This window comes from Gopherus evgoodei, chromosome 6, assembly GCF_007399415.2.
Source record: "Gopherus evgoodei ecotype Sinaloan lineage chromosome 6, rGopEvg1_v1.p, whole genome shotgun sequence".
Taxonomy (NCBI): domain Eukaryota; kingdom Metazoa; phylum Chordata; order Testudines; family Testudinidae; genus Gopherus; species Gopherus evgoodei.
The window spans coordinates 76,640,525-76,662,605 of NC_044327.1; the positions used below are offsets into that span (position 1 = coordinate 76,640,525).

General features: G+C 39.4%; 1 protein-coding gene across 8 annotated transcripts in view; it reads left to right on the forward strand.

Moving 5' to 3' along the window:
- FAM172A (family with sequence similarity 172 member A) overlaps positions 1-22,081 on the forward strand; it is a 379,631-nt gene that overhangs the window by 67,080 nt on the left and 290,470 nt on the right. For all 8 annotated transcript variants that reach the window (XM_030567394.1, XM_030567396.1, XM_030567402.1 and 5 more), the window contains exon 5: positions 9,238-9,303. In XM_030567394.1, the coding sequence (XP_030423254.1) occupies positions 9,238-9,303 (66 nt within the window). The remainder of the gene's footprint in view (positions 1-9,237; positions 9,304-22,081) is intronic.

The window sequence follows — 22,081 nt, forward strand, 5'->3', positions numbered from 1 at the left end:
CTAGAAGAGAGCTTTTGTGGCAAGATTTTTGTGTCCTTAAAGAGAAAGTATTCATCTTTTTTAGGGAAATTTTGTTCAGTGTATTAGATGTCATAACCATTGGTTAGAAAAGAAGCAAGAAAGTTAATCACTTCTGTTAGAAGTTAGATTTAGGCTTTTGCCAGCCACTCAGAGCAGATAAGAGTCCCAGGTGTCTTCCATAACTGTGTGAGCGAGTCAGCAACATTTGCTCTCCAGTTGTTGGGTTCTCAGCGCAGTAAGGAGCAGTCACAATATTGTTTAATGATCAAAATATAAAAAGGTTCTGGAATTTAAACCAAGATGTCATGTATCCGATAAGTATAAGAATATTTTTATACTCTTAAGAATAAGCACTCATATTTGCACCAACAAAAAGAAGAAAACCCAATTTTTTTAATCCATTGTGAGTTGTCCAGTTCCCTTCCACCCAAATTGTGTAATGCCAGTTTCATTTGGCACTCCACCTTAACTCTATCAATAATGCCAATTTGAGCACCCATTTATGTGCTTGTCCAACTAACCTCTCCCAGCTATCTCCCATCCTTACCCTTACATTTGCCATGATCAATAAGGCCACTGCCCTTTCCTCTTCCAAGACAATTTTATAACCCACTTCTGCTTTAACACCAACAAGCAATCTGCCAATGTATGATGACTAGTCTGAGAGGCTAAAACATATTTATAACTTGTTTATATGTAACTATGTCTCTTTTCTCCACTCTTTCTTGCCTTCTTAGCTTGTGAGTTCTTTGGGGACAGGGACTAAGTTTATCTTTGACTTTGAATAGCATCTAGCACAACAGCCTCCTGATTCTGATTGGGTCGTCTTGTTAGTACTGTAATAATAATAATAGATCCTGATGTGAGGATTTTTAGTAATGTAATTTCAGGTTCATTATAGAGATGAGCTGTTGGGCATTTCTTTAGGCAGTGTGACAGGTTCTCTGTCAGGCCCCTCTTCCAGAGCCCGCTCGCTGTCCCAATAAAGTTCAGAGAGGCTTTCAGTTGTGCAGCACCCGTGGCCATATTTACACGTATACCAGTGTTGAGCTATATACAAGGGTTTACAGGGTTAGTTCCCTCTTTTCCTGCAGTCAGCCCACAGCTAGGTGTCTGACCTTTCCCTGGCTGGCCTTTCTTCTGGCTCCCAGCCCTTATAACTGCTGGCTTGTCAGGCCCACAGGTGGAGCCAGTCCCCAGGCCAGGTAGCAGGACTGTTTCACCAGCCCCAATCTATTTCCCTTGATTGGAGCTGGCTGAGCAGGGGTAATTAGGTGCTTTTGCACCAGCACCCTGCTACAGGCAGAATGCTCAAGACACTAAGCTCTTGTCTTCACTACTTGGGAGATCTATGTTGCTGCAGTCGATGAAGTGGGTGTTGATTTAGCGGGCCTAGTGAAGGCCTGATAAATTAACGGCAGAGTGCTGTCTGGTAGACTCCAATACTCCAGCTCCCCAAGAAGAGTAAGATAAGTCAAAAAAAAAAAAGAGCTTCTCTTGTCAATGTGTGCAGTGAAAACACCGGGGTAAGTTGACCTAAGCTGTGTTAACTCCAGCAACGTTATTCATGTAACTGGAGTAGAGTAACTTAGGTTGACTTTTATACAAGTAGTGAAGACAAGCCCTAAAGAGGAGATGACTTTAAAAACAAACAAAAAAATAAGCCAACAGGTGTCAGCAAAGACCATGGAACAAATATCAGATCAAATCACATTAACAGCATATGCTGCACTTCTGACAAATCCCTGTTTTGTTTTTTAAATTTCTCTCAAAACATCTAGAGATCCTATTTGTGATCAGTCAACTCAGAATCCAGAATATCACATCTGTGTTGTTTGAATTGAATTACTTTCAGTAGAAAAAGCAAGAAATCCCTTAGGGGTAATGTCAATTCCATCCGGATGAATTGTCCAGCCACACTATAATCCAAGTGAGGTCTTTTGTGGATTTTAAGAATGCTATTGATTTTTTTTTTTAACTTGCAGTGAACAGAGGCTTTAAAAAGACCATTGAGCTTTTAGGTTTTTTGTTGTGTTGTTTTTTTGTCACCAGTGCTGAGGTAAGCTTGTGTCCAAGAGCAGTATGTCAAAATGTTCCTTTGCGTCTTTCATTGTTACTTATTGGCAGGTTTGTCACATAAGGGTCAAAATAAAGCTCATTCAACCAAAGCTATGGCAGCAACAGTAGCAAGCCTTGAGTCAATTCTACCACTTGAGATTTGCCGCAGGGCAGTCAAGTTGGAATTCATTGTGCATTTTTCACTGAACATTGTTGCCCTAATACTGCAAATTGAAAATTTGTGGACTGACTTCTATATGTTAAAAGAGCTGTTCGTTCAGTTATTTATTTTAAGTGCTTATTCTCAGTGAGGACACAGATCTTGTTAAACAATAAATCCATAACTTGCATGAGTTTTTCTGTTAGTGAGTTTTATACTTGTTTGTTTTCAAACTTTAGAGATAAAACACCTAATCTGCATATTCTGGCTTGAATTCTCTGTAGTGTGAAAGTTAAACCTGAGGTTGAACTTGAATTCCTGAAAATCATGTCCTTCATAGATTCATTAATGATCCATTTTTTTAAGAGTTAGATTACTGTAGAGCTGTATAAGTTACTAGGTCAAGACAGAACTGACAGTTGTTGAAAACATTTGAGAAGCCTGGAGAGAATGAAAACTATTCTCTTTCTGTGCATGTACAGAGTCAGTTAGCAGAATATGATACTATCAGAAAAGTCCACTTATAGGTAAATAGTAATGATTTCATGTATATGTGGAATTATCAGCCAAGACAATATTGTTGGGCAGGTACAAGTATTTTTTTATGTGATGGTCTCACAGTATGAGAATGTGTATTTGATCATTCAGGTTTAGTATTTGAGTGCTTTCTCTAACAGAAGAAAAAATCTTAAATTTTTATTTAGTTCAACTCAAAGCATAGTAAATCATGTTTGAATTAATTATTTTAAAGATAGAAATATTCAATTCAATATTTTGAACAGTCCCCTCAAGACTATTTTAATTGTAATTTCCCTCCTTTTTTTTTTTTTTTTAAACACTACATGTTTGTTTAGGAGATTAATTTGCATTACAGTTTATTAGCCATAAGTAGGCTTGGAAGGATTCATTTTTTATCGATAAATGTAATAAATGTGATTTCACTGCAACACATACAAACTGATGAAAATAATTTCTGTCCATAATACATCTTTACCCCAATATAATGCGACCCGATATAACACAAATTTGGATATAACGCGGTAAAGCAATGCTCCGAGGGCGCGGGGCTGCAAATTCCGGCGGATCAAAGCAAGTTCGATATAACGCGGTTTCACCTATAACACGATAAGATTTTTGGCTCTCGAGGACAGTGGTGTAATTGAAATGTACAGATAGGCAAAATAAGAAAAATGCTGCTTGAGAATTTATTACAGTTTGATTTTTGCGATATTTACATTGTATATTTTGGCATATGATGCTGACAGTTTGTTTTAATGGTTATAAATCTTTAACTTTTTAATACTACAATAGATGTCGATTAACTAATTTAATGACCCCCCCATAATTTGTCAAACTGAAAATTTTAATTGATAGAATTTGGAAAAAATGCTTAAAAATAAATATTGATATTATTTGTCAAATATACTAAAACAAAAATCTAATTCTGCCAAGCCTAGCAGAAAGGAAGTGTTGTTACCCGAGTTATATATGGATATGTAAGAGGTAAAGTAAGAATAACACCCTGGAAATACCATACGTATGAATGATTTGCTAGGTTTTCTTTCTAATCTTATGTATCTATTATTTGCCCAACTCTTTAGAGCAGTGACGGGCAACTTGTGACCGGCGGCTGCATGCGGCCATCAGAGTAATCCTCTGGCAGACTGCGAGGACAGTATTTACTTGACCTTTGGCAGGCACAGCCACCACATCTCCCAGTGGCCCTGGTTCGCTGTTCCCGGGGATCTGTGGGACATGGCAAACCATGACTGCTGGGAACTGTGGGCAGCTGTGCCTGCCGACGGTCACAGTAAAACACTGTCTCATGGCCTGCCAGAGGATTACCCTGATGGGCCGTGTGCAGCTAACGGTCAGCGTAAACACTGTCTCGTGACCTACCAGCAGATTACCCTGACGAGCTGCAGGTTGCCCACCACTGCTCTAGAGTCTGGTCATGAATATAATTATTTAAAGGAAAATTATGACTGACTGAGTTCTCCACCTGGCAAATACATATTTTTAATATTGATTTTTTAAAATAAAACTAATGTAATGTTCTGACAAGGTTCCATCTCAGTCCCAAACATGCCTCATCCTTGACATGAGTAATGGATTATTTTTGTAGTGTAAACACTTTCCCAAGGAACATGATAAAGGCCAATTTATTTCCCATAGACCTATGAATAGTCCATCAATTGTAATGATTTCCAGTAACTGCTGACCTGTGCCCATTGTCTGGACAAATGGTGTAGAGATGAGAGGCTCTGTATCCTGTTTCCACTTCCCTAATCCAGGCCCATATAGTACATTTGTTATATTTTAGCAGTGGATTTTCTTTAAAGAAACATTGGCATGTTCATAAGGCTTGGGAGGCTATCCTATGCACTGGACTTCTGGACTTTCTGTTATATGTTGACTTCGGTGGGTAGACTTGCTGAGGTTGGTTTTCAAAATGGGAATATACCTGAGAGAAAACAGAGTTCAGGATGTACTGGATGTAAATCAAGCATGGAAGGGAGTGTACAATCAAGGCTTAGTGCACTTCATTGCATCCTGGCATGGATTTTTGACATGATATATGTACTGTAACAGCTTCTCTGCAGTAGCATGTACGTGTTCTAAAACAAATCATTCAGGTGTGATGTATCTTGCTCATTTGTATAATGGAAGAGTTCACCAGCAGATCAGTAATATTTTTCTTTGCGTATATGATAATTCTTTATTTTAATTATTACAAAAATTAGGATTTTAGTGTTTTAAGATGAGCCTTTATTGAGCTCCTTTCTACTTTGTGGGCACACTTTTGGCTGCCATATTTTTCAAATTGTTTTATTATTTAATGCTCTTCAAACCTTAGTGTACCTTCACTATATTGTGGAATCTAGCTTTTATTTTTCTGTTCTCATCATTTGCATTGAGGCTCCAATACTTAAGGACACATCTAAGCATGTGAGTAGTTCTATTGGACTTCAGTGAGACTACTCACATACTTAAATATCTTCTGATTGGCCCTTAGTCCCTAATTTCTCTTTCGGTTTAGCCATGTTCAGATATTGATCTTTTGTTCACTTGTTCCAGTATGATGGGTTGAAAAGTTTCATTAAACATGCTGTTAATAGAAACTTTTTAATGTTTTTAAGTCATTGAAAATGCTCTTTTAAAAAAATACCTCCATGTAACTGTCTTAAAAGAACATTAAGGGTGCAAAATCAATATCTCAGCAATAAGTGTATGCCAAAGTTACAGTTACATTTCCTCATGCTGCCTGAATCTGGACCTGATGCCTATGAAACATTATAGCTTGCCCAGCATTCCATAGGAAATCTGGCAAAGTCAGGAATATCAGCTCTTTGGAGTCCCAGTCTAGCACCTTATACACAAGAGAATGTCTGTCTCACTCGCTGCCTATCCTAATGAGTAGGGGTAATGTACCATAAATAGTATATGATCATGTCAGTAATATATTGAAACAAGGAGTCTGAATTAAGGTCTCCTAAATGGGGCGATCTTCATTCTGGAATTCCTGTCTTTTGAGTGGTATGCTACTTTGCATTCTTAACATTTTAACATAGATGTTTAACAATTCATTTTTTTGGTAACTTGGCAGATGCCCAGTGCAGTTAATTGTTTAAGAGTGGGGTTCAGTTCCTTGATAAACCAGAAATGGAAGTGATTAGAAGAAGGCATTTACTAAAGAAAGTGAGAATAGGGTTGGTGTTCCTGATGTCTGATGCAATGGGAAGACAATCTCCTCTCCTCATCCCAGCCTTAACCGTCAGATGAGCGAGGATGGCAGGGTCTCTGCAGTGGTCCCTGATAGAGTGGGAGGCTGATGATAGCCCTCCACCAGTGGAATGATTACAAAGGATGGATGATCTGCACTGAACAAGTTATGGGTGGATAGTTCCCTGATGTGTTACTTAACAAAGTTGTGGCCTAGTTAATCACATCCCAGGTGTCTTGTTTTTCCTGGGACAAGGAATTGTGATCTTTGAAAATCTAATAAGGCCATTTAAAATATAACATTTATTAATCATAGGCATTGTTTCATCTTTTACCTTAAGGAAGAAAAGAATAAATTAAATATTTTTTAAATCTCGTCAATTTTATGTTGCACAATTACATGCTACCTGAAATCACAAGAAGTCAAAAATGCAAAATTTAGACTTTCCAGCTACTGTATAATGTTAGATCAACAGCATTATATGTACTTTCTGCCATGTTCTCTACTTAAGGCAAGTGTGTGCTGATCTCCTGACAAAAACCTTATGCAAAGCCAGCAAATCTGCTCTTTGTAATATCCCTCCTAATAATTATTATGGAATTATTAGGTTGCCTAGCATCTTCTAAAGCAGTGGTTCTCAAACTATTGTACTGGTGACCCCTTTCACATAGCAAGCCTGTGAGTGCACTCCCCCCTTATAAATTAAAAACATTTGTTTATATATTTAACACCATTATAAATGCAGCAGGCAAAGCAGTGTTTAGGGTGAAGGCTGACAGCTTGCGACCCTCCCATGCAATAACCTCGTGACCCCTGGAGAGGTCCTGACCCCCAGTTTGAGAACCCCTGTCCTAAAGTTCCCTCTACCCTTCCTACGCTCTGTGGTGGCATGAGGAGGGTGTCACTGCTTATCAGTGATCTCTAGCTGCCAGAATGATCCCTAGTGCCTGTTGGAAGCTGGCACAGTTTTGAGTAGACGTTAGTTTGCTCTTACCTGTGCTGGGACAACTGCCCAGCAGACCAAGGATCAGAGTACCACCCTCCCCTCTGGTCTTCTATCAGATAGTCTGGCCCATGATATATTTGATTACTGTTTTTTCTGGTTAAACATATACATTCTTTTAAATGTTTTTGTTGTAATCTGTACAATTAGTTTACGTAACATTCTTGTCTTTTTATGATTGTATTATTATATTACAAAAGTACCTAAAGGCCAATCACAATCAGAGCCTCATTGTGCTGGCCTCTCCAGAAACATAATAAAAGATAGTTTCCTGCCCTGAAGTTCTGATGGTCTAAACAGATAAGATGGACAAACAGGAATAGACAAAACTAATAGCCAAAGAAAAAAGATTTTTTTTGCATGTATTATCTAATATGTATTTTCTTTCTTCGCAGCAGTTTTTAAAATGTCCTTTGAGTACTTTTTATACATTATTTAGTTCTTATAGCCATTGGAGGTTGGTACAAGATTTAGTGATGAAAAATAAAAAACCCTATGTTTGAGGTCATATCATCATTGTACTCATTTTAACGTCTGTACGCCATCAGCATCTGAGACTGTAGGGAACTTAACTGCTTTACTGTTGGCATAATACCGAAGTTGATTTCAGTGAACCATAAACAGTTTGGCTCTGGAGGTAAAATTACACTGTATGCATGTTCCTAACATACTGCTTTGGGGATAAACATGTCTTAAATCAACTCATTGCTTAAAGCTAAGTTCCCTCTCCAAATGCAGTTTCCCTGTAGATGGTAATGTTTAGTGAGACTGATTTTCTTTAAAACCATAAAGCTTTTTGAGTGTTTTTCTATCAATACATATAGTTGAGCAGGATAGCAAAAAAAATCATATAATCCTAGTAAAGACTTTTTTTATGGCATTTTTGTTTTGTTTTTAATTAGCTTTCATCAATACATTGAATTCATTGAGATTCGTTTTAAATATTTGTGTGCTACATCTGTTCACGTGTATGTAATGAAAACTTTCAGAGTCCACCAAAACTTCATTTGGTAATTGCTCATTTGGAAAATTAAAATTGAAATTTATTATGCCTTGGCTCCTACCTGCTCAGATCACTGTGTGTTGTTAAGATGCCATCACTTGGGAACTTTGTTACAACTACGTTTCTGTTGTGTTTTAATATGCTTTGGATTAGGATGACTGTAATTGTGGCCTTGAGGGGTTTTACTAAGGAACACCAGGTGCGTTTGCACCCAGATATTCTTAGGTTAATGTTTTGGGACTTAGATCTTATCCTGTACTTTAACTGTGGAATTTAAGTGTAGTTCCCTGAGTCTTAAAGGGGGAGGTGAACCCCATTTGAGCCTATTAATGAGCACCTTTCTCTTCCCCCCCAATACACTTTTTAATTTGCCATTTTTCTCTGCTTCTTTAGCCAATGAAATACAGGCACTTATTTCAGAACCATTTTTATGGTCCCAGATGTACAAAAGAATTTTAGTTTGTCCCCAAATTTAACTCAAAAACTGATAGTAGACAGGAAGTTCTCCCTTCCCTATTATATGAAGGTGAAAAATAGTTTCCGCTAGATATTAGGCAAGCTTTTGAAGTTAGAACATCTTTTGTTAAATTTGGGGCAGCAAGGAAGAGACTCTTAATATGTAAGCGGATTTTTTTTGGTGGATCTTTGAAATGATTCCCTTTGTTTCAGGCCTAAAAATTCAGCTTTATTCTACTTACAGAATGCAGACCTACACCACTCCCTCTACCCCCCGTGCTTGGAGGGTGGTAAGTTCTCTTCTTCTATTTAAAACACCTTTGACCTGCCCCTCCCCTGCTCAGTGAATAGAAATGGCAAGACGACTTGTGCTAAGGATGACTAAAGGTTTCCCCTCCATATATCTCATGAAGTGAAACTGCAGGGGAGCGGGTTCAGGAACCTTGCTCATGGAAAAGCGCTTTTAAAGTATTCTTTGCAAAAGAGAGCCTTTCTTATACCCCTGAGTATATATTAATTGGTCATAATCCTTAGTTTTTGAGCTAGATAATTATTCACACAGGAGCAGGTGGTAGAATCACAGGTACAGTTAGGATTTTTTTGTACTGAAAAGTAGTACATTCTGAGGAGAAGGGATGATCCTTTTCACGAAGGTGTATATTCTATAATTAGCTGTTTAGGGAGAAACACAGAGAGCAAATATATGCTCTGTTTTAAAAGAGAAGCTGTGTGATGAGCCTACTTTGTTAAGGGTTTTATGAATGGATGCACAATTTCCATAAGTGCTTTAACTTCTGTATTCTTTTTTGCAGATCATTACTAAGTATGTCTATGAACTATTGGAAAAGGAATGCCACTTGAAAAAAGTAACTCTCCCAGTAAGTTGAATTTTTTTCAAAGATGATGATGTTTTTCATTCACACTACAAAATGCACAAATAAAGAGTCTCTCCCCTGAGGAGTTTGGAATCTAGATGTCGGATACAGGTACAACAAACTGTGCTGAGGGCCCAGTCAAGGTGATGACTTGGAACACTGTATACACGTGCAGCATGTTCATTCATACACAAAGAAATATGTAGAAAAATATCTGTCAATTTTTGTAATATAGCTAATCTGTTTGGGTCTGAGTATATTTCATTGGGATCTACTACACATTTCTAGTCCTGGTAGGATCTGAGGTACCAGAAATTTAAAATTGTGATACTTTTGTCATACAAAAACTATGCCATTTGAAAATTGTTTATGGTTCCCCAGAAACCTGTGCAGTTGGAATCAGGGAACTAAAGCCAAGGAAACAGTGGCTGATTTTCTCTGTAACCTGAAGTCTTCAAATCAAGATTTGAGGATGTAGGTAACTCAACCAGAGATTATGGGCCTGTTACAGGAGTGGGTGAGGTTCTGTAGCCCGTGGTATGCAGGAGATCAAACGAGATGATCATGATGGCCTCTTCTGGCCTTAAAGCCTATTGCTTCACAGGAAGAGGAATAGGAAAAAGATAGTCCCAATAAGATGTTTTAAAACTCTTTTAAAGACCCTCGTATAATAGCTTTTTTAGTAATGTGTGTATGCAGTACATAAGTGTTTAATCACTATTTGGGAGTAATGCAGACGAAATTACAAGATGTATAGCTGTACATACACTCCATACCACAATTACAATGTATTTTTACATTATAGGGGAAGAGAGTAGTGACCCTAACACCTTTCATTATAAAGGGTTCTTGTGATCTTCACTTTGAGAAGGTTTCATACATTCTCATTGTTTGCAGCAGGCTCCTTGGAACTACAGAAATGACCCTCTTTGTCCCATGAGACTCCCTTCAGATTTGGCTGAAATATAAAATATTTAAAATTACCATTACCTTCTCTCACTTACCACTTCAGGAAATTGTTAGGAGCCTGCCACAATCACTGAACATTTTGAGCCTGGGAGTTGCTGCTGACACAGCAGCAAGAGCAGAAGACTCTACACTGGGAGCACTAAGCAGCTGTCAGAGGGGGAGAGAGAGCTGGATTGGGCTCCCCGCATCATGCAAACCCCAGGTGCAACACTTGGAACAAATAGTCCATTTACTTTCACCTACCTAGAGGCACCACATTGCATAGGTGCTCCCCTTACTTCCAGACAGAGAGAGGAAGATGCACTAAGCTCCCCACAACCACCTCCTGGCCCAGCACTAGTGTTCTATATATACCCCACTTACTCCTGGAGACTCTAACTCTAGTGGGCGCCCGAACTCCCAGGCAAGGGAGAGGGGAGGATTGAGAGAGTGGCCAGACTCCGCCCAGCCAATCCCAGACTCAGCATGTGGCATCAGCAGCCAGTCCCTCCTCTGGGGGCAGCACATGAAGCAGGAGCTCCTTCATTACTGGGAAACGGGGGCGGGGGAGGGAAGAGAGAGCCAGACTGGGCAGGGATCACCCCATGACCATCCTGTACCCCCCTTTACAAAAATACCTTTTCTTTGATGCCATTGTTGGGTAAAAATGCCAGACACTCAAGTTTATTAATTCGAAACTTCATTGATCCAAAAACATGCCTTGCGATTACAATTATTATAGTAAGAAATGAGACATACAGAAAAAGAAAGTGACCAGTTATCTTCTGGAGTGTATCCAGGTCATGGTGGATTGCTCTTACAATACTCCAACTGCCCCTTACAATTTACATAATTTTATATACATCCAAATTGCATATTTATTAGTTCTCTTCCAGTCACCATTAAGTACTATATGCCTTGTGCAACACATACAATATGCATGTGTAGGCTTCAGTTGGCATGACTTTTGCTGTCTATGCCATCTTCACATTGTTATCTTTCTTTGTTAATTGGTTTATTACACTGAGTATGCACTAACCAGACATCATTGATCAGGTCACTTTTACCCTTTGCTCTACATAGGAGCTTTTGGGGACTTTCCTGTTTTTCTTTACTTGCTTTTTCCTTAACTGTATATTGACAGCACATTTTATGTGTCTCTTGTCCTTCAATTTAAGCATAGTGGTCAAGACATCATCTTCGTTCTATGCAGCAGTATAAACAAACTTATTGAATAACAAGGTCATTAAGGTAGCATTACACTCATGTCAAGCAAATATATAACCTTACTGTCCAAACTTATCTATCAGACACAATCATTACAACGTTTTCTAACAACAATATCTGGTATTAAGTCCTGGACCTCTAGTAGGAGCAGAGCTCAATGGAAGCTGTATGTTCACGGTTCAAGTCCTGATAATACACAATTGTGGGTTGGCAATATGGCACATATTAGAATGAGTATTTTGCCTATTTCTTTTTAAATAAAAAAAAACACCCTAGGAAATTGCACATAAATGATTGCATACAAAGAATATTATATTTACATTGCAAAGTCATGCACTCCAAAAGTAAGAAACTCCAAATTTACAATTGCCTGTGCAATCTCAGTTCAGTTCCCTCAAGTGTCTGCATTATGATAAAATCTACAATTACATGAGAACATGCAATTTTTCTGTAGGATTCCTGCCTTGTTTAGTGAACAGGATGGACACACAAGGGGGCAGAATTAAAATTACATTGGCAATCATAAATCTGATATTTCTTAACTTTTGATTACTTTCCAAGCTAAATAACATGCTTTTAACATCAGTTTAAAAATATGTAAAATACAAGTATATCATGCAAACTATATTAGTGCAATTCTAAGACTGTTCGGCTAACTTAATAAAAAGTTAGGACATGAAGAAAAGTTAAGTTTCGAGCCACAACTTAGACATCCTGTATGTTATGTTATATGGAATGCATTCTCTACCTCATTTTCAAAAAGCCAGTTTAGCAAATATGTGGTGACAGTAGTTGCATATGAGAATTAGTACAATTACCCACATGCGTTTTTGTATACCTGACTTTTTGAAAATCAAGTCTTTAGAGAGGGGGAAAATTGTATTTCTAATTGTAGGTAGGTAGGTAGGTAGGTATTTATTATGGTTGAAACCTATGAGCCAACCAAGAATGGGGCCCATTGTTCTAGGCAGAGTATAAACACACAGTAAGAGAGTCCCTGCCCTGAAGAGCATAAAATAGCTAACCAGAGAAGGCAAGACAAAGGGGTAGGGGAGGAAAGATATAACATACAACAGAGTGAACAATGCAGTGTCTGAAAAACATCATTTTGGTTCTGCTTTTTCTTTGTTTTTATTTAAATTATTTCAAAGGGATTATGTCAGTAGATGAGCTAGATGGGAAGACAAAAGATGGGAGGAGAGTTGGAAGTCAGGAGAGGGGGCATGGGAGGGTTTGTAGCAACAGCTATCAGCAGAGTGAAAACTGCACAAAGCAGAAACTAACATGATCACTGTCCTGCAGTCCCTGCTTAAACAGCTTTCTGTAGCTGCTGTGTTGGGTTCAGTCTCTGGGTGGGGTTCCTACCTACAGGTTCTTTCCTATAGGCCATATAGCTGAGGGAATGGGCTTATGGTGTTTGTGGAAGAATTTTTATACTTTACTTTAGGACTGTGTTAAGTGTTACTTTTTTTTTAAATAGGATTTTAATAGTTTGCAGAAAATCCATGTGTTGGGAAGTTCAGGGTGGCTGCACTTGAAGTTTTCTCATCATCTTCATTTTTGTCTGAGTAACAGACAAAACTTATCTTTCTTACATTTTGGATTGCACCTTCAGCAGCAGTATTGTGCAATGTTCTTTTCAGATGTAGACTCAACAGCAGTGAGCCAAAAAAAAAAATCCAGTTCCTCTTTGATTACACTTGTCCGTTCCACTTCAGGTGTGTGTGTGTCTAGTGTACCAGAGTTGGAGACTTTTCCTTTAGCATTATCCTTTGGGGCAGTGCATGCACCCTCTGCTGCCCTGTGCTGCTGTATGATAAAATGGGTGGAGCGGCCTCAGACCGTCTCAGGTCCTTGCTACTGCAATAATTGGAGCATGTCAGCTTGCTTCTTCAAGTTTTCTCCCCTTAAAGGGATTTTGGTTTTTCTTCTGTAAATTGTTGGTGCTGTTAGGAGAATTAGTTACTTAGATTAGTGTAAGCTTCATTTGTTGGTTTTCTTCACTATTTTCATGGAGTGTCAGTTCCCTCTTGTTACGGGGTGCTGACATCTGGTATAGATGTATACCTCAGTTTCTGGGATTTAAACCTTGTGCCAGCCATAAAAAATTTGTGTCTCCTTCCACCTGCCTAAAGTGCCTCAGCAAGGGTCACGTTAAGGAGCGCTGACAAATTTGCAGAAACTAAGCATTGGATGAAGAAAGACAGAGAGACTGTGCCATATTTTTATGGAGGCTGCCCTGCATCTGTCTTGTGAGCCTTCTCACTTGGGGAGTGCACTGAGTGTTTTGGCATCAGTAGAGTACACAACTGGACACTGTTGCTGAGACAGGACTGCTGGTACCAAGGAAGAAGCGCAAAAGGTTAGATTGGTCCAAGGAGCTGAGATTTAATTCTGCTAGATGATAGTGGTCCCTGTTGCCATCCACTAGGAAGCACTTGGGAGGACAGGGGACTGAGTCCTCTGACAGTGATGCTCTCTGTACTGGCCTTTTTTCACTACAGGTCATGGACCTCAGCACTGGCTGAGACTGACCCTTGCCATGGTACTGATTATTGCTGTGCAGCAACATCAGCAACAGGAAAGTCTCTCAGTACTGGTGATGTGAGACGGATGTGCAGCAGCACAGGACTTTGCCTTTTGGTGCCTGATGGTATAGGAGACAGCTCACCTCATACTGGTGCATCTTCTGACCTGGTTACAGACTTAACTCAGGCTTGTGATCAGTGCTCAAGACTGTGCAGGGATAAAACATTAGGGCCTTTGGCATTTTCTCCACAGGTGCAGTTGAGGGTAAACCTACCATGGTTTACCTGGTACTGACATCTCCAGAATGCCATCCCTGGATCTTGTCATCTCCTTGTACTTCACTACCATGATCAGCTGACTTCTGGTCCTCCTCGGCGTGTGAGTAAGCTTTTATGTCCCTCACTTCCAAGACAGATTACATCACTCTCTTACTCTTTTATTGTGAGAGTTTTGTTTGCTGGTACCCACTGGAGGTACAGAGATACTTCAGAGAAATGGAACCTTGGAGTACTCATTGCTGGGGTCCTGTGCTGTACCAATTACTCTATTGGATCCCATGGAGCATGCCTTCCACATCCAGATCCTTTCCAATTCCTCAACCTTTTCAGTCTCCTACCAGGCAACATGTTAACTATCATAGGAAGTCCAGGAGGATGTCATGATACTGAGGCAAAGCCATCAAAGCCTTCAAGATCTACTCTGTACGCTGAATAAGGATCAGCCTTAGCCTCCCTTGCATTTGTCCTCATCATTACCAGATGAAACTGCAGCTTCTTGGGATATTTCACCAGTTCAAGATGATCACAAGGCTTTTAAAGAGAGTAGCTTTTAAAGAGAGTAGCTACCCATCTTGATATCCCTGATGAGGTGATCCAAGAGAGTTCTTGTAGATTCTCATGGAAATGCTGGGTTAAGCAGGGCCTTTTAAGGTGGTTCTTCCTATCAATGAGGCCATGTAGAGCCTATAAGATAATTATGGCAAACACCACCCTTTCTACCTCTGACAGTCGAAAGAACAAGGAAAAGGTACCATATGCCTTCTCAAACCTACAAACATTTTTATACCCATCCCTTGCCAGGTTCCTTGGTTGTTTTGGCAGTAAATGAACAAGCACATCAGGGTCATCTGTCTTTCACCTCAAACAACAAGGATGCAAATAAATTAAACCTGTGAGAATGCATTCTATATCTGGTCCACAGTTGTGCACTGCTAACTAACAAAACATTATTGACAAGATATGACCTCTCCTTTTGAGATAATATGCTGAAGTTCTCAGAAAAGTTGCCAGAGGAGACCAGGCAGGAATTCCAGGCTCTGTTAGATGAGGGCAAGCTGTAGCTCCCGCCTTCCTACAAATATCTTTTGACAGCGCAGATTCAGCTAGAGCCATGTCATCTACAATATCTGTGCACAGATATTCATGGCTTCAGTCTTTGGGTCTACTGCAAGAGGTCTAGCAGATGATCCAGAATCTTCCCTTTGAGGGTCTTATGCTGTTCTCTCAGAAGACAGATGAGATGTTCCACAGTCTCAAAGATTGACGGCCCACTTTGAACTACTTGGGAACTTACACTCCTTTCCCTAAAAAGGAAGCAATTCTACTCTCTGTCTCTGCAGACCTTTTTCCACTGAGACAGACTGATCAGTCTAGGAAATGAAGGAAGGCCATAGGAGAAGACCAGCTCCTCCTCAGTTTTCTTCAACTGGTTTCTCCAGGAAATTGGACAATCCCAAGCAGTCTGTTTGCCTGCCTTTTCAAGGACAGAGTGCCAGATCCAGTTGTGCCAATTTCTCCTTTCCCTATTTTTCCAACAGGTTTTCCCACTTTCTATCATCTTGGTCCCATATTATCACAAGTCGATGAATCTGAAGTACTGTGGAACAGGGATAGACCCCTGCAGTTTATTTCCATTTCTCCTTGTCCTGTCCTTTTTCAGGGCCTCTTCTTACAAGGCTGTCCTCCTTTAGGAGGTCCAGTCTCTTATCCATTTTGGAGCTATAGAAGAGGTTCCCTTTCTTCTCAGAGGGAAAAAGTTTCTATTTACATTACTTCCTGATTCCAAAGGCAAAAGGAAGTCTTAGACCCATATTAGACCTGCAAAATCTGAACAAATATGTAAAGAAAAGAAGGTTTCGTGTGATTACCCTGGTCTCCATCATTCCTTCCCTGGATCCCAGCAATTGGTGTGTTGCTCTCCACTTGCAGGATGTGTATTTTCATGTCTCTCTCCATCAAAGCAACAGGAGATTGCTAAAATTTCTAGTCAGTGACCGCACTTTTAGTTTACAGCCCTACCCTTTGCCCTGTCTGCTTCCCCACAAATATTTACAAAATGAATGGTAGTGGTGGCTGCATTCCTAAAGAAAGCAGGGTTGTAAGTATTTCCTTACCTGGATGGCTGGCTGGCACGAAGTTGATCCAAGCTGCTAGCAGGGGTCAGCCTCTTCAGAATGTGATGCCTCTGCAGTGTTTTGGCTCTGTTGATAAATGAGGACAAGCAAATATTCTCTCCAAATAATATAATTTATAGGGTTGGTTCTGAATTCTACTGTGGCTGGAGTGCTCCTATCTCAAGCCAGATTCCAGACAATATTAAGCATTTCCACAGATCTCAAAGCCCATTGATTACAACAGTGAAAAGTTGCGTCAGGCTGTTGGGGCACATGGGCTCCTGGATGTAGGTGGCTCAGCATGCCAGAATTTGTCTTGGGAAATTGAGGGGCTGGTTAAGGTCAATGTAATCCCTAGCTCTTCAACAATTGGAAATGCTGCAGGAGTGATAACTTTTTGGACTGATGGATGGACCCAGCCATTGTATGTGTGGTAGTTTACTTTGTCCTTGTTTTACTCACACTGACTCTCATTGAAGCAATACCTCATGCTTCTTCTGTAGGCTGGGAGATCACCAAGAAACTTACAAACTCAAGGTCTGTGGGCCCAAGAAGATTTCAGTCTTCACATAAATGTGCAGGAGTTGTGAGCTGTTCATCTGACCTATTGAGCATTTCTCCCTTTTATTTAAAGACAGAATCTTCAACTTCATGGACAACACTGGAGCGATGTTCTGTGTGAATGGGCAGGGAGCGGACAGATCAGGTCATCTCTGTCAGTAGACAATACATCTTTGGGAGTTTTGCATTGCAAGTGCAATACATCTCAAAACCTCCCACCTTCCTGGGGCTCAGCTTCATCAATTATTTAGATAATGGCATAGAGCGTACACTTATAAAGTTTGAGGATGATACCAAGCTGGAAGGGGTTGCAAGTGTTTTGAAGGATAGGATTAAAATTCAAAATAATCTGGACACACTGGAAAAGTGGTCGGAAGTAAATAGGATGAAATTCAATAAGGACAAATTCAAAGTACTCCATGTGGGAAGGAACAGTGAGTTGCACTCATACAATGGGGAATGACTCCCTAGGAAAGGAGTACTGCGAAAAGGGATTTAGGGGTCATAGTGGACCACAAGCTAAATATGAATCAACAGTGTGACACTGTTGCAAAAAAAGCAAACATTATTCTGGATGTATTAGCAGGAGTATTGTAAGCAAGACATGAGAAGTAATTCTCTGCTTTACTCTGCGCTGATTAGGCCTCAACTGGAATATTGTGTCCAGTTCTGGGTGCAGATTTCTGGAAAGATTTGAACAAATTGGAGAAAGTCAGGAGAAGAGCAACAAAAATGATTAGAGGTCTAGAAAACATGACCTATGAGGGAATATTGGAAAAAATTGGGTTAGTTTAGTCTGGAAACGAGAAGACTGAGGGGGGACATAACAGTTTTCAAGTATATAAAAGGGTTGTTACAAGGAGAAGGGAAAAAAATGTTCTTAACCTCTGAGGATAGGAAAAAGAAGCAGTGGGCTTAAATTGCAGCAAGGGTGGTTTAGGTTGGACATTAGGAAAAACTTCCTAACTGTGAGAGTGGTTAAGCACTGGAATAAATTGCCTAGGGAGGTTGTGGAATCTCTATCATTTGGGATTTTTAAGAGGAGGTTGGACAAACACCTGTCAGTGATGGTCTAGATAATACTTAGTCCTACCTTGATCGCAGGGGACTGGACTAGATGACCTGTTGGGGTCCCTTCCAGTTCTATTATTCTATGATTCTAAGTTTCCTTTGAGGCTTAGGACTAAGAGATCAGATATGGAGCAATTATTTTGTGAAAAGTGTTCACCCATGAGTGATACAGTGTTTTTGCCTTTTAGCCTGGGTGAGTTCATTCAAGAGTATAGTGATTGTCTGGTTTCACCCACATAATAGTTATTGGGATATTTAGTGTGCTGGATGAAGTACACCACGTGGTGTGACAGGCCGGTGCAGGACCCATGGATCTTGAAAGGTATGTTCTGGGGCAGGGGTGGAGGTAGTGATCATCGTAGCAGTGAAGATATGTCTGCAGGTTTTGCATCTGGTAGTATGGCAGGGTTTGGTATGTCTAGGTCTATGGGGAGCTTTTTTCTGATGATGAGCTTGGCAAAGTTGGGGTTTCAGGAGAGATTTCTTTCAGTACGTGTTGTAATTGTTTAATACCCTGTATGGGTTACAGTGTGGGATGGTAGATGACAACTAGGGCTGTGTTGTGAGGGTTTTTTCCCCTGGTATTGAAGTAGGTTCTTTCTGGGTATTTGTATGGCTTATTTATGATATAATCTATTTCCCTAATGGAGTGTCTTTGTTTGGTGAAGGCAGTTTTAAGAGTGTTTAAGGTATGTATTCTGGACTTTCTCCTTGGAGCATCTTCTGTGGCATGTGAAGACTTGGCTATAGATAACAGATTTCTTGGTGTGTTTGGGGTGATTACTGGATCTGTGGCGGTAAGTTTGGTGATCTGTCGGTTTCTTCCTGAAATAGTCTGTAGGGTTTCATTGTTGAAGCTGGTCATGATGTCCAGGAGGTTGATGTGGTATGGGAGAGTTCTCTGAGTGGTCTCTTACAGTATATGTTAACTACTTATGCTAAAGAATCTGCTCCACCTTGTATTTAGCTGTGACACACTGATTTTCTCAGATCTGAAGAAAAACTCTGTGTAGCTCAAAAGGTTCTCTCTTTCCCCAACAGAAGTTGTTCAGTAAAATGTATTACCTTGTCCACCTTCTCTCTCTAACATTGCATTATTGTTGGTATGTTAATATTGAGTCTTTAGTTTTTCTCCATTTTTTCTTGTTTCTTCACTTGCAACATTTACTTTAATTTGAGATATACCTATCTCCTAGAACTGGAAGGGACTTTGAAAGGTCATCGAGTCCAGCCCCCTGCCTTCACTAGCAGGACCAAGTACTGATTTTTGCCCCCGATCCCTAAGTGTCCCCCTCAAGGATTGCACTCACAACCCTGGGTTTAGCAGGCCAATGCTCAAACCACTGAGCTATTCCTCCCCCCATCTAGTAGCAGACCTGCAAACTTAAATCAGGAGGAGTATATTCCAGGGTGAAATACTTGAATCATTTCTTTAAACTGCTCATTTTATGCTCCATTGAAGGCAATGTTAGCATAAAGAAGATAAAGTCTTTGCATTTGTTGTTTTTATAGCATATCAGTGATTGATCTTTGCTGTTGTTTGAGCTGAAAACTAGCAGAGGTTATTACTAAATTAAGCGTACGTTTTACAGCTGCTGGAAGTCCTGAATCAGGAATTTAAATTGTTGCAATTTTATTTCATTGGCAAAGATGTCACAAAAAGTCTCACTGTGCAGAATCTTCAAATCATCAATGTTTTACTCTTCCTCTTAAATGGAGAAAAATGTCATTCAGCATCATATATCTGATAGAAAATGAAGAAACTTACTTTCTTTGATAAGCAAAAAACCTCTCTGTCTGGCAACTTAACTTTTGGCATTATTTACATTTTCCTTTAGAATTATTATCTATTGTCATTACTTCAGTCAGTCACTTGTTTTCATACAACTTTATGAAATTTTGAGTATGACAAGTTAGATGAATTCATAGACTGACATTTTATAATCACTAAATACTAATCACAGTTTTGTGGTATTGATAACCAACTTTCACATTTTCCTGGTTAGAATGTATAACAACCACCTAGTGATTCAATATTGTGAGGACTGAAAATAAAATGGACTAGGCAGCTTTATATAGAACCATGTGTTCAGACTCCTTGATCACATTCCAGATGTTTTTAGAAGTTATCAAATCTGTAACCCCCCCCCCACTGCTATACTGTGTATCCCCCTTCTCTCTCTCTGACATCCAATAACAGTTATTCCACTCACTAGCCATGCACGTGATTCCACCCATTCCTCTTCTTCTGTGGGCTTCTAGATCTATGATTTTCATGATGTTTTTTAATAAGCAATTTTAATGGTCTCATCATTTCTTATTAGTGTTTTAAAAGAGTTAAAATTTTAATTCACAGAACTTAAAGCCTAAATGTTTCATGTAATTATTGCATATTGACATAGAAGTTTAAAAAATGTCCCTGAAAAACCCAGAAAACCAGTGGGTTTGTTTTATTATTTAGGAAAAATACCAGGTTCTCACAATGCTTGGATTATCCAAAGACTTGAAATTGAACTTGTGTGTCATGGAAGGCAGTGTGATGTATGACTGCCAGGTTTAGATATAGGTAGGATTTTTGGCATATTTTGATACAACACTGTCTCTAACCTATTGAATAAACAATCTCCTTAACCCCATTTGTTGATTAAATGTGCACAAAGTGTTGTTCTGTTGCTGAAAACATTGTGTATATTTATTATTATTTTTATTTATTGTCTGAGGTATTCTGAGATATCACATGAAAAATTGTGCTTTAACTTGTGGGAAATTGAAGTAATTTTAGAAACTGAAATATTTCATAATATATCTAGAGAATATTAGCTCATCAGATAACTCTGGTCATTACTATAGGTTTGGAAAAACTGCAAAGTGTGTATATTCACTAAAAAACAGAATCTGGAAATGGGGAACACAGTCAAAAATTTCATTGCCTGTAAAATGCCGATAGAATTTAGGATGATTTGAAATTCCTAGTTACAAAACTAAAATGATTGAGTTTGTGTTTCATGTGAATAGCAATACTGACTCTAATTGTTAAACTAAGCTTTTTTAGGTTTGCTTAGTTTATTTAATTTGTTTAAATGAAAGATCAGAGTTAAGATCATAGTTAAGCGTTCATGAGCACATCTAAAACTGTGAATTGTTAATAGATACAAATTGCTTTATGCAGTCTCACTCTGACTAGAACTAAATGGTATTGTAGGCTGATTTGTCAATAAAGTGAGGTTGTGCACAGAAGTGACCTTTATGTGCATTCCTTAGTGAAAGCTTCATTTAATGAATTATTGCTGTTTGAAGACAAATTGGTTTGAAGAAAAGTTTCCAAATGTAATTAAGTTGACAAAGAGAATAAGGCTTTTCCCCCTCCGTTCAGCGTTAACTCATTTACAGAAGTGTGAACTAGTTAATATTATGCCTTCTAATGCATGTGATTAGTGCAGTGTGCTAAAGTGTACACTAAAGTACACTTTTTTAATTTATATTTTCATCTTAATTGTGGCTATTTCTAATTTCTTAAGTGTTCAAATTGTTTGCAAAACTCAAGTTCACCTTACTAGATATCATTTGAGAGCTAATGTTTTGCTTCTCCCACTCCCAACATGGCTACAATCTTTCTTTATATTGTTATTGTTACTAATACTGTTGTTAGTTGTGATGGTAGTGCCTAGGTGCTCCAGCCAAGTTTAGAACCTCATTGTGCTATGTACTGAACGTACATATTGTAAGCTCTTTTGTGTAGGGATTGTCTCCTGTTGTCTAACTCAGAGGTGGGCAAACTACAGCACGTGGTCCGTTTTAAGCCATCTCGTGAGCTGCACCACGTGGCTTGGCCCTGCTCCGGTGCCCAGCTGGGGCGTGGGTAGGGAGCCGGACTATATAGCTTGGTCCCGCTCCAGCGCTCTCGCCATGGTGCAGGGTCGGGGCCGCACCAGTGATATTACCCGGGGTTCTTTCAACTCAAAGCTCTTGGTAACTTTTACTCTATGTGAGGTGTTGTCAGTAAACAAATCGGGGAGACATGGCCGTCCAACTGGTAGATGGCTAGCACAAACA